The 14172-nt window shown below is 31.1% G+C and overlaps 1 protein-coding gene across 1 annotated transcript; it reads left to right on the top strand.

Annotated features, from left to right (window-relative positions):
• The first annotated feature begins 11123 nt into the window (after positions 1-11123).
• LOC125190564 (bidirectional sugar transporter SWEET14-like) lies at positions 11124-12954 on the top strand. The gene is made up of 6 exons (XM_048087890.1): positions 11124-11207; positions 11566-11602; positions 11692-11902; positions 12006-12164; positions 12258-12377; positions 12541-12954. The coding sequence occupies exons 1-6, from the start codon at positions 11162-11164 to the stop codon at positions 12769-12771; spliced, it is 804 nt and encodes a 267-aa protein (XP_047943847.1). The 5' UTR covers positions 11124-11161; the 3' UTR covers positions 12772-12954.
• Positions 12955-14172: the final 1218 nt, after the last annotated feature.

Below are 14172 nucleotides of genomic sequence, written 5' to 3'. Positions count from 1 at the left end.
TATAACTATTTAGTTACTCCCAATTACAACAATTTCTTGGGCTACATTATTTTATGGGCTTTGGAATAATATAATGGGTCGAATCCAAGTTGTGAGATGTTTAGGTAATGTGTTACTTGAGCTGAAAGACTTGAATTTAAATTGACAGGTTTATTCAAGTAGGGCTCCGAATTTGAGTTTGCTTCATTTATGATACGATTAAAATAAACTAGATTATGCTAAGTATATTTTATTTATTATAGTATAAATTTCATTACAATATTTTTATTTATTCCTAAGAATAACTTATATTCCGTCCGCCCTAAGGTAGTTGGGTCAGTTCTTTATTTTTTGGCATGTATTTTACGAAATTAATATTATCAAATACTAGTTAGAATAAAGAGAAAATAAAATAGAGAAGAAAGTGTGAGAGAGAGAGAGAGAGAAAATTAGTGGAGTATGCAACTGCCCTCCATGTCCCGAGAGGCATTTCGGTCCAAAAATACGTCGAAAAAGTGAAAAAAAAAAAGATTAAATATGTGATTAACCTCTAAATTTATAGATTTCTCGTGATATTTTTAAAGTTCAGAGACTAAAAAAGTCTAACTCTCAAATATCAGGAATTATTTGTGTAGTTCACTTTTTATTTAAAGGGTAAAATGGTACATAACTCACAAATCTTTGTCAAAATTTGATATTTTTCACAAGCTTAAAATTTTATTATTTGTTAAAATATAACTGGATAAACTTTCCGCTTCTGATGCATTTAAAATTATCAGGCATATAAAAACAAATTCCGATATATTTTATGACACAAAAATGATAACTAGCATATCATTTAGTACGAGTACTAAACTACTATATGCATGCACTTAATAAGATAATATCCACCAAACTTGGATTTATGAATTTGTAACAATTTCGCCACCAAATAGTAGGTCGCCCTAAAGCAGTGATTTGATTGTTACCACTTACTAGTAACATTTTTTATATAATCAGAAATGCTCAGTACTCTAAAAGAGACTAAAGTTACCCTAAAACAGTAGCATTAAAATAGCAACAAACTTTGTCTAAAAAAAAATTAGCAACAAACTCTTAATACTTTTGAGTTATGAAGACTCAAGACAACGATAATATTGAATCTGCCAAAGATATACTAAAAGAACACAAATAAATCTGACCAAAAAATAACAAAGCTAGAAAGGTCCCAACTCCAAATCATGAGAGAGCTAGCTTAACATATTAATTGAATCTGCACAAATTAAGGAAAACATTTGAAAAATAGTTCACGACAATAAAAAAGGAGAAATTAAGATAGTCACTTTTCAATTCATTAATTTAAGAAGACCACTAAAAAATATCTGAAGACCAGCAATCATGAAAATAAAAACAACAATCAACATCAAACCTCTACCTTGTATTTACTCAAAAAAGAAAACTACAATCTACCACGTACCATGTCACATTAATTAAAACATTTATCTATAGTTATAAAATGGCACTTTTTTCACATAAGCCATTGCAATTGGCATGCCGATCTCAAACAATTTGTATACTTTAATTAACGTGCAATTACTATAAACTAGAGAATAAAGATAATTTAGTGATAAGATATGATGAGATTAATAAGTGATTAGAGATTACACTCAAAGGACATCTTATCCTCTAATTAAGTATCATACATCCAACTTTGTGCCTACCTTCTTGAGTATAGCTTTGTTGAACGACAGAAGGCACGGTGGCATTGATTCCCAAATGTTACAATCATATAATTATGTGACTTTTGATACATTTATCAGCAATTAACGTCATGCGGAATGAACAAATAATAAATAGACAAGATGTCAAGATGGAGATTGCTTTTAATAATTTCTAAGTTTGTGCTATTTTTAACGAGGTGCCAATCCCATCCTAATTGAACTTGATTAAACTCATCTAATTAATTATTATTAGTATAAATTATGAAATTCTAATTACACGAAAATTACTAAGTTCGATTTTAACTTTTAGATTAATATAATAAGAACAAAGTTCGATTTATGATTAAGGTTGATGGTTGCACCTTTATTACTTTATTTTGAGTCAGGAAAGCTCTGGTGATGGAGTAGCACAGTTTCAAGAACAAAGTTGGGTTCAACCTGTTTGGAAGGGACTTAAGCCCATACCGAATCCATTTTTTAATTTGACGCGCATTGGTGTATGGGCGGGCACACATGGTGGGTTCGGGGGCTTAAACCCGTACCAAGTTCATATTTTCAATTTTTTTCTTTTATATAATTTTTTAATATACCAAATTTTATATAATTTGTTACGTAAAAGTCCGTATTAGTGGTTGAACTACCTAAAATATATGCATTCGAATAAATGTAAAAAGCTTAACTATTAGTACTAATTTATAAAAAACTACATCTACAAAAATTAATGTATATTATAAACAAATCAATGTAAGTTTAAATAGGAGGTTATTTTATTTTAAGTTACAATGTACACACTACACACGTTACATAATTGGAATATGTAATTTGTTATGAGATAGAAAATGTGTCTCTCAAATATTGTCCAATGGCAGTAAAAGAAAAGGGAAAACAAAATAGACCAAAAACACGCATATGGTTGATTTAGGAGGCCGTACAAAATCAAAGATCCATGGTGCCACCTGTCAATAAAGTAGGCAGACATTTGTATGGAGATCATTCTTGATAAAGCGCATTACCATTTGCTGATGACATATGGATTAGTAATATAAAGGATATAATTAAGTGAAATATAATTGATATGATGCAAATTCAATTGGTTGAAAGGTAAAGTCAGAAATTACTATTGATTTTTTAGAAATAAAATAAAAAAACAAGAAAAAACTCCGCCGAATAGTTTGAACAGAGAGGATAGCTTACTTTGTTTCGTAATTAACGGCACAAAAATATTCTAGTAGTATATTAGTACACATTTTCATCTTAAAATTATAGTACTGCTACTATATATTTTTTCTATTCTTGCAAATACTCATCTGAAATGAGAAACTATAATTTTCCAAGATTACTAAAACATGGGTATATTAAGGACAAATATTTATTTTATTTCCATTTAACAAAGAAACGGAATAAATATTAAAATTTTAACAATTTATATGCATAAGAAATATTAAAATTTTAAAAAATCGACACTTTATATTCATCAATTAAGATCTACATGTGCCGGATTAATTTCCATTTTTAGAATAACTAATGACAAACTTTATGTACTATATAATAGTAATATTTTTTATGTGCACGTACGTACTTAATTAGCATAAAATAGAATTTTAAAAAGGCTATCAAATTAGTTTTGTCATGGGCTTCTTCTAATGATTGATTGATTTGAGTACTAGATTGTCGAACTCAACGAATTGAAACAATATATCATCACATGACGTGTGTCGTGTGCATTAACTTCGTACACACATTATTTTGATTTTGAGCTTTAATTGAATGTTATTATGTAGACACAAGGAGTAATATTTTGCACAAATATTTAGTATATTAATGTTTGTTTCTTATACTGTATTTAGGGATGAAATTAGTATGATGCATGGGATTAGCAGCTTAAACGAGGCACCACCTAAGTAGTTAATCATCTAGGACTTGGTAGGCAAGTTTAAGTAAAATTTGTTGAGGTAGCAAAATTTGAGTAAATGTGTCAATGGTTGAGACACTGGCTTGAAATTATGCACTCAAGAGTTATGCATCTATGTGTAATAATGTAATTGTAGAAGATCGTAACAACAAGATAGATTATGTTGAAAACAGTATCGTACTCCATTTACAAGACAATTATCAAGCTCGAAATGATGTCGAATTTAGTTCAGATAAGCTTTCTGCCTATTCAAAATGATGAGGACTTGGAAATTCCGATTACAGTCTAAAATAGTGATGAAAGCGTTGTGGAGGCCAAACAAAGCACTACTGATTATGGTGAGCAGCCTAATTAAGCAAATTGCAAATTGCTGCATATTTTGTGATTTAAGGGGATTATGTCCCTTTTTTAACTAATAGGAGTAACAAGTATAAATCAAAGTCTTAATGCTTCCAAGCTGCATGTTAGGTAATTTTTGTTGGCTGCCGCCATATAAAATATTTCATGTTTCTTTTTCATCTGATATTTTGTAATAATACGGTTTATGTATTTTAGTTCAAGCAAATAAGAATTTCTATATACACCATATTCCACTATTGAAATCGGTTCATCCATCGCTCTTAAGATTTGATACTGATATATGTGCCGTCAATTGCCATGACTAATAATTATCATAGGATACTACATCTCGTATTAAGTTGCGAGATTATTTTAGTTGGAGGATGTGAGTGTTATTAATTATTATATTTAATCATGAGATATAATCTTGCAAATTTAACAGCCTCATATATTATTATTCTTTAATTAACCTTCTTTACAAGCGGAAAAATTTAGAGATCTTTGATAATCATCTGCTCCAAAGACTAATCAAATCCATTGAATACCACTGACATTTTTAAAAAGTAATATTTGTGAAGCTATAGTGCACCGCCATATTTATGAAATGTACCTATCACATCAAGTTTTGACTGCCTAAAATTTGGAGTTTCAGAATCCAACGCGAAATATCTCACGTGACGACATTTAATTGAATGTTGCCACAGACAAAAATAACGGCTTAGTTATTTTGATTTCTAATTTAAGTTTTTGACGTGGCATATAATATCGGTTCATGTGGAAAATAAGAAGAAAGAAGAAAGAAGAAGGAAGAAGGAAGAAGGAAGAAGGAAGAGTAAAAAAAAATTGTTGAAAATCAAAATCATAAAGAAGGTATCCATAAATGCACTAAACATCGTTTGAAGTATTTTCTAAATACTGGTCATAATACCTTGATGCAAAAATTGAAAAAATGGGCAAAAATCTTATGAAATAGGTAAAAGTTATATTATATCAATAGAGCCGCAAATATGAAAGTAACAATTTCGAAGAAAATAAATTTGTAATTCAGACTTATATATTACTAATTTATAATAAAATGTGATTAAAATGAAGTAGTGCACGAGATTCATTACTAAAAATTTTAAAAACAAAATGTAAAATTTGATTGAATGGACTAATTATTTTTTACAAGTAAATGAGAGAACACCTCATCACATTATCAATCGAATTTACGAATATCTAAAAAGAATAGAATAATATTAATTCTCAAATATTTATTGCATGCAACCGTCACACTAATATTTAATATTGTAAAAGTAGGAGTATAAAACGAACATATAAGTTTGACCGATATATTGACAAACAAATTTATAAATTAAATCAAATCACATAAATTGGACCATATATATAGTTCGATCGATGTGATCCGGGCCTGAAAAATCACGTTATTTAATTAAATGCTAATCAAGGAGTAATCAACTATTGGAGGTTACCGCAATCAAATTTTAGCGAAACAAATTGTCATACAACTAAAAAGGCGATTTAAAAAAAAAGGCAATAATTTCAACGCTCAAGTTTACGTGGCTGTGGATCCGCCAACAATCTCTATTATTCCGTAGGGTTACAAACAATCAATCATTACCTTAGACAAGTATCTAATTACAAAGAGTATCACGCCCCCAAGACCTAAAAACTTTATTTTCTTTACTTAATCACATTTTGTCGTAGGAGCTGTTGATAATCTTGATTTATCTTTGCCTTAATTAGGCGTGAGATTTGAAGTATTTAATTTGTTTTAAAATTATTTTGATACTATATTTTGTTCGATTTCTATTTACAAAATATGAAGGGTATAAAAAATGGAGGCACTTTGTGCTTAACAGTTAACACACAGACCGTCTCTCACTTAGCGGCTCTATCAGCATACACACGGATTACGTGATTTTAGTCTCTTCAGATCCTATTTTTACTCAAACTCCTTCATATTATAATAACTCATAGGTCTAGAAATGTAATCATTCATCATCATTCCACATCATATTTAACACCATTCATAGTTGGAGAAGATTAGGAAGCCATGAGAGCAAGAGATGTCATATAAATTCAAACATAAATAAAGATTTATATGTGGTTTCTATCTAGTTGTTGTTAGTGTTTTTATGACTTTTATTGTAATTACTCACCCTCTTAAGCACACGCATGCGTGCCTTACCGGTGTTTAGGATCGTTGAGCATGTCGTGCTCGCGTGCAAGGTCGTGCAGAGCACACATTTTCCTGCCCAATAAGGAGCCACCATATGTCATTATTTTAATTTTGAATATTAAAAAAGATTTTAATTTATTGTTTTTTTATTCTTTGATTTTATCCATGAATACACATTTCCTGTAATTTTTTTTATTTTTATTTATTTTAGAATTTAATTATGTAATTGACTCGACTTATTTTAACACAAATAATACCCACAAGTGTACGGGGCTAGTGTAGCAATTAGCAAGCAAGAGTATCGTATCCCACAGAGACAAGATCATATCAACTCAAGTACCACGAACAAATTTCGATTACTATCTAGACATTCCAAGAGAAATGGTTTTGTTCTAACACTACTATAAGCATATAACAATGAAAAAGAAATTAAAAGTGACAAGAGGAAATAACCACAAGTGAAAAGATATCACAAAAATGAGAGTAGAGTTTTGGATCCAACTACAATGGAATTGTCTTGTGATTGATTCAACAACTTGGATTACCCATTTTATGTTTCTAGGATTACTAGAAAAGTCGCTAGCCTAGGTTGAGCCCCCTCGCGAGTGTACTCACCCCGTTGATTAACCCTTAATATTGAAGTCTCCTTCTAATATGTTTAGATTAACTCCATAGAGCAAAAGACCCAAGCCCTCACTAAGGTTCCTCTCTCTCGAGTGTAGATTATCAAAGTGATGCTCACTCTTTTATCAAACCTAGATAGGTATCTCTCGATTACAACTATAAAGGTAAACAAACCCAATTAGTAGCTATGCAATTGAATTGAAAAGGCACAAGAATGAACAAAGAAATCACAAGAGCTAAGCAATCAAAAGAAGTCCTTGAATTAATCACAAACATCCATTGTAGTCTTTACCAAAACTCCACAATAAGATTAGCTACTCATGTTCTTCATGAAAACCAAAACAATGGATTCTATCAAATACATCAAAGAAAGCAAATAAATACTCCTGTGGAATGATTCTATGGATTAGAGGCTCCAATCTCTCGATATGTAGTCTTCAATCTTCAAATCTCCCTTCAAGGTGTTCTTGGGGAAGTGTGGAATGTGTGGTAGGCGGTAGAGTGTAGAATCTGTGAACCCTAGGCGTTCTTCCTTTTAATCCCCCATAAAAAATCGCGTTTTTGGCATAAAAATATGCCAAAATAGCGTACCCGGCCGGGTGGAATTATAAAGAGTATATTTCACCCGGCCAGGTGGTCATTTCCGACCAATTTCTGACTCTTTTAGCGCAGAAACACCGTGCCCGGCCGGGTGGTGAATTCACCCGGCCGCGTGAAATTTTCTGGAACGCGCAGTGTTTCTTATAACGGCCATAACTTCTTCTACCGAACTCCGATTGAGGCATGCGAGATACCCACGTAAAGCTCTTTCGAAGACGAAGAGATTGATATGCATTAGGGGCTGATTGGACTTCGAAACTCCAGTTAATATTGTCTCAAACCAAGGCAGCTGCACTTGAACCTTTTTCTACACATTCTTAACATAATGGTCAACATACCAACATAATAGAGAAGTGGATATAAACATGCCCAATAATAGACAAAATATGATCAAATTCATACAAAACCACCCTCTAAAACCATGTAAAATCCAAATATGTCAGGAATTTTCACGGTTTTAATAAAATTTTAGTACTCCATTATTCATTCTTACATTAATTTAACAGAAAATTATAAATAAGGAAGAATAAGAAAAAATATAGATCGAGAATATAAATGAATAAAGTAAATGTTCACTTTATTTTTTTGGTAATTACCAATGGTATCTACCGGCCGTCTCAGTAATTATTCCTCGTGCTGATTTATAGACATTTTAATGGGTGGGACAGCTGGCCCAAAGATTTAAAGCTGCTCCATACCCAAAGACAAATGTTCACTTTATTAGTGTTTAATGGTTGTGGATAGTGTTACTGCTCAAGAATTTGCAGGATCTAAAATAGTATAAATCCGTATCCTAGCTAATTTTTGGGAATATCTTTATAATCGCTGATGGAAAATTCGAATATCGTTTAAAAGCATCCCCATATTATGTTAATAAATTGTGTATCACATTTCGAGGTCGCTTGATTACTGCGATCGATTATATAAAGCATCGAAGATTAGAAAGTGCATGCATTAGCTAATATATAATTAAAAGATAAATGATTTTATGAACTTTAATAGTGAATATGACGTTTCGTTTAATTAATTGAGCTAAAGTGCCTAGCTAGTGATCTTATCTAACATAGTAAACAAATACTAATAGAAAAATTGCACGAAGGCTACTATATGATATTTGTCAGATTAATTTGGTACTTAATTTCTGTTTTAATTGTATGTAATTAGCACTGTACTTTAATTCATGTATTGGGTTCCCTTTTAAGATTTTTAAATTTTTTTTTTATCTTATGCGGAAATTGAAACTCTACTTATGTTGATTATCTCACAATAAATTTTGGACGCGCGTGCCTCTTCATTTCTCAATAGATCACTAACTCTACAATAAAATTATGTTCTAGCTTGTTCTATAGATGTCACTAATTGCGACATGCATCTTGTCGATGAATTTAACTATTAGTATGTACTATGAGTATGTCATATATAGTACTACTAATATATACGCATGTCACAAATTTAGTGACACTTGAGGGTGTAATTATTAAATAGAACCGATAGTAATGCATCGTTAATTAATTAAATCGGGATACAAAAGTATGTTTAGTAGTACTACTTTTTTAAAAATCCTAATCTTATCTATCCACTTGTATAGTCTGAAACATTAATTAGTTAGGATTGTGAACTTTGAGAGAACTTAGCATGCATGCAGAAAAGCCACACCGACCTAATCCAGTCACAAATATCTCATATTTATAATAGTATGTGCCAATCATTTTAAAGGTGAAAGATTCACATATTCATTTATTATGTGCATGATTCATTATAATGTTAATTTGTTGTATAGTGTTCGAGATTCTGTATCACAAATTCACAATCATGCACTGGAAAATGAAAAGAAACATGACAAACTAATTATTTACTATAATTAGACTAGTTAATCTCACCTTGATAGCTTCGCAAATAAACTCATTGAAAAATAAAATTAATTAGTTCTCTTCGGAAAACATCATGTAGTACTGATATAGCAATATAAGAAAATAATGGTTTAATTCCACTTATTAGTTAGTTATTAATTGAGGCCAGCACATAATAATAGTACAAGTATTCTTTTCTAAGCCACCACACAAATTTAAAGGCACATTTGCAATAGAGTTTGGCATGATTGAATTTGATCAAGAACTTTTAACACAGCCCATATAAAGCGGGAAAAGAAAAAGAAATATAAAGTCGAGAACCCCTTTTCTCTGTACATATTAGCACATTCATTTTATTTATTCTTCTCAGGTAGAATCATAATTAAAAATAACCACATAAAATAGAAAAGGAGAAGTGATTGGAAATCAATCAAGCCTCAGGAGAGGCAGCATTTTAATTTTGTAAAGAGAGCTGATCCAAACATGACATAAACCACCAAGACAAGATAAGCCTACAAAATCATATCTTCATTCATTTTATTTCATCTCTACATATCTTCAAAAACAGGGTCGAAATAATGGCCCCATTCTATAATTGATTCCCAAGTGGCATTAAATAATAGCTATTTGTTCCATGTTAGATTTGAATTATTGCTCAATTGGAGTACGTATTGAGATAAATGTTAATAAAATACTATAAAGTTTGAATTCCTTTTTTTCCTCCTCAATTATGTGCTCATACCACTTTGTCCTGAATACTATCTAACCATGCATCAATAATATTGTAGTATTTCCCTGCAAAGTTTCCTAAAAAAGGTAGGAGCTTTTTCCCTCCAAAAAATGTTATTTCGGCTCGTTTATATAAATAGCTAATTTGCATTAATTACGCAAATGCACCCCTTTAATGTACATAATTTCACTTTAAATAATAAATAAAAGTATAACTATATAGGTTTGTGTCAAAATGACAACCCCTCTTAAAGTGACACCGTGACACCACTTATACATCAATATTATAAACGCTACACAGCAATATTACAAACACTACACAACAATCTATAGATTGTTGTATAGTGTGTCGGATATTGCTGGATAAGAAAAATTGTTGGATAAAGACCAACAAATTGCTGGCCGTCTTTTTCAGATTTTTTTTTTTTTTTTGCACGTGGCAGCTTATTATTCGTCCACGTGTACAAATGATTGGCTAGGAATGGTGGTATGGTGTTATTTTAAGGGGTGATGGCACCCTAACATGCCCCCTAATCATATATGTATAAATTTCTTTCTTAATTGATACAAACTCATTTAATCCATTGTAAGGAGAAATACAATGCATTCGACACTTAAAAAAAAAACCGTTAAAGACATTTTTAATGCAATTAACGACACTAGTTTATGTTTCTAAATATACCACCAACGTTTCAAAAAGTATCCTTATTGTTGGTGTCCCAACTAAAATTAGAGAACGCAATGAAGGCGTCCTTAAAAACAAAAGACTAAATAAGTTGTCCTTAATTTATGAACGCTTTCTTTTGCATCTTAAATTGTGGTTATTTTTTAAAACTTTCCAAAATAACTAATTCATACGCCATAGCTAGATCTAATTTTAAAAAAATCTATACAAAATTGGGCAGCATGTATAATTCGTTAGCTAGCTAAGTATGAAAGATTTAAAGAGAAAATATTGTTACATGAATACTATTGAGCGGTCGATTAGAAAATCTAACCAAATGAATCCCATACACTACATGCAAATTGCAACCGAGGAAATGCCGGTTGAGCCCTCATCTCCAAAATACAAAAGGTTAACTTTATATCTTTTTGGTCGAATTTATCATGCAAAAGTGCCCATTTAATTCACATTATTGCAAAAGTGCCCCTTTCTTTTGTGAATAAATAGGCACATACCAACCAAATGTTAGCCATAACAACTGAGATAGAGTATTATTTCAATCTCTAAATTTGCTAGAGCGATATGGCTGGTTTCTCTGAACATTGGGCTCTTGCATTTGGACTACTTGGTAAATTTTTTGAATTCTTATTTTACTTTAAGTAATTCTATTATGCACACACATATGATATAAATATATTTAGTGCTCGATCAAAAAAATGAACAAAATCTGATGCGAATCTGCATGGTAATCATCAGATTCAATCATGCATAAAAAAGTACGTGCTCGAAACTAACATTTTTGGTGTACTTTTTTGAGGATAATACTTTAGTATATCCACCATAGCTTAGTTTTCATGCATGTGTACGTCAATTTATGCAACCTAACTAACAACTTTAACCTAATCATTACTTAAGATCGATATTCATAATATTTTCTTGAAACAATTAAATTATGAATTCTCTAACATTTAATTGTTTATGCGCAGGGAACATCATCTCGTTCTGTGTATTTCTCGCTCCTTTGTAAGTAATAAATACTTTATGTACTAATTAAATCTTACAAAATTAAACATGGATATCTATATCTCACAGTTTCAACTCTATTTTCACAGACCAACTTTTTACCAAATCTACAAGAAAAAATCAAGCGAAGGATTTCAATCGATTCCATACGTGGTTGCTTTGTTCAGTGCAGTACTATGGATTTACTATGCACTTCTCAAAGGAAACGCTACTTTCATAATCACCATTAACTCAGTTGGCTGTTTCATCGAGACTTTTTACATTGTCTTTTATTTCTATTACGCCTCAAAGAAGTCCAAGGTAATAAATCATTAAAAGAAGTAAATTAACTTGGCTCATATATCCATGCATGGATCAATATATAGTGTGTTTTAAAATAATACTATGTTGTATTTATACGCAGGTAACAACGATGAAGTTCCTAGGTTTGGTTGTTGTAAGTGGAATGGGAATATTTTGTGTTACTCACTTCCTAATGAGACCTTCTCAACGTCCCATCGTAGTCGGGTGGATTTGTCTCGTGTTTTCTTTGTGCGTCTTCATCGCCCCTCTATGCATCTTGGTGAGTACGGATTTACACAAAAATTGTAACATTATGTATCAGTATTGTATTTTATATTATTAGTATTAAAAGTTTATACGATAATTTTTGCAGAGACAAGTCGTGAGAACCAAGAACGTGGAGCATATGCCGTTTCTTCTCTCATTTTTCCTTACAATTAGCGCAGTCATGTGGTTTTTCTATGGGCTTTTGCTAAAAGATTATAACATTGCGGTACGTAACATCCATGCACCGGATTTTGATAAAAAAACAAATCTACTGCATGTTCTATGTATCATACTAGTGGAATATGGGGTCCATTCAGATACACACACGCATTCGTATAAAAATATATAGTATATACGTATTCATGTTTTTTCTTTCTCTGTCTACATAGATTCCAAACGTGCTAGGCTTCATCTTCGGCTTGCTTCAAATGGCGCTCTACGCGAGGTACAGAAACGTAGACAAAATCATGGATCATAAGCTCCCAGAAGTTCAAAAGCCAATAAGTGTTACGGAGGAAGAGAAGAACAATATTCACAAAATCGTTGAAGTTTACAAATTGAGTTCACTTCTGAATTCAGACAAGAATGGGGTGGAAGCAACGCCGCAAACTCAAGCTTGATTTGAATTTGTCCAAATTTGCATGGCATCCAGCTGCATGTGATCATCTAATTTAATTACTATGCTTTTTAAATTAACTTTTGCAATTTATGTGTATTAATTAGTAGTATATTTGTTGATGGAACATGATGTACATCGACTTGTTCTCAATATGCTGGAATGAAAAATGGATGCCTTTATTTTATATACTGTTCTACTCCTCTTTCTTCATCAATTTAAATACTCATATATTGCTTTCTGCAATGTTGCTGTCGTAAATATCTTGTAAATTTCTTATCAGTTTGTGCCACGTGTATATATAATAGACGTAACGTGGTTAGATTGTGTACACAATTAGCGCACATTTTATTGTCTGCTATAGACAAAAAAAAAAAAAAAGGCTTCTTTATCGAACACACTGTGAAAAGTCGAGCTAGTAAATGAAATAACTGTTCAAAATTAGAGGAACTTTAATTTTGAAATGTGAATTGATCCCTTAATTACTTGAGATGGAAAATCGAGGTTTAATTGCAAAAATAATTAATTGCTTGTTATTGATTGTGGTATCCAAGAGTGAAGAGTGTCATATATATCAAGGCCCGTATTTGTGTGCAAAAAACCCAATTTCTACACAGTTTGTGCGCATATATTGCTTTCTCAAGCCCGTGTTTGACAGCAAAAAGCCCAATATTTCAATTTATTGTCCATTTAGGTTGTTTTATGGGATTAATTATACATACTATTTCATATTAGTATTATGTACGTAATGTGTCATCAGTAGCAGCCAAAGAGGTTATATCTATCTCTATATATTTGACAAGGTGTCTGGATTCAATGCTACCCCAATAAAAGCTCATTGTTATCGTATCACAAAATAAGATTAATGATAGAATATATCTTAAATTATTTCGAATAATACTATTTACTAATTGTATCAATTTTATTCCATGTTTTTCAATTTTCCAATGAAACTCCTATCTTTTCAATTTAATCAATCATTTTCAAGTAATTGTTATTTCAAAACAAATTAACATTCTCTTAAAATAGATCAGTTTAGTTTCCAACTTGTAAAAAATAGTGGGACCAACTGTATTGCAAAACTAATGGATTTATTTAGTGTTATGTATATACCCGAAAAACTCCCGTAAAATTTTAAAAGCATGGAAAAAATGAATATGTATGATTTGCATCAAATGAAAAAAAAAGAAGCGAAAAAGAGCGTTATTGTATCGGTTTTAGGGTATGTTTAAATGTCATTTTTGGTACCATCAACTCTTACCGGATCTATATTGTATTGTAAAAAGAACATCCAAATAATAATTGAAAATTTACAAGATAATTAATATATGGTGATATATCATCTTGATCTTAGAATTGGAAGGATAACAAAGATTCGATTTTATCGAAATTTCAACTTTTGCTG

The sequence above is a fragment of the Salvia hispanica genome, chromosome 5 (genome assembly GCF_023119035.1).
Source record: "Salvia hispanica cultivar TCC Black 2014 chromosome 5, UniMelb_Shisp_WGS_1.0, whole genome shotgun sequence".
NCBI classification, from domain to species: Eukaryota; Viridiplantae; Streptophyta; class Magnoliopsida; order Lamiales; family Lamiaceae; genus Salvia; species Salvia hispanica.
This window is presented reverse-complemented; position numbering and strand designations above follow the sequence as displayed.

What these genes read in the sequence shown, in the direction of transcription:
- LOC125190564 (XM_048087890.1), top strand. Translation starts at nt 11,162, where the DNA reads ATGGCTGGTTTCTCTGAACATTGGGCTCTTGCATTTGGACTACTTG. An exon ending in TCTTGCATTTGGACTACTTG is followed by an intron (nt 11,208 to 11,565) that starts GTAAATTTTTTG and finishes GTTTATGCGCAG; the next exon opens with GGAACATCATCTCGTTCTGT. An exon ending in TCGCCCCTCTATGCATCTTG is followed by an intron (nt 12,165 to 12,257) that starts GTGAGTACGGAT and finishes TAATTTTTGCAG; the next exon opens with AGACAAGTCGTGAGAACCAA.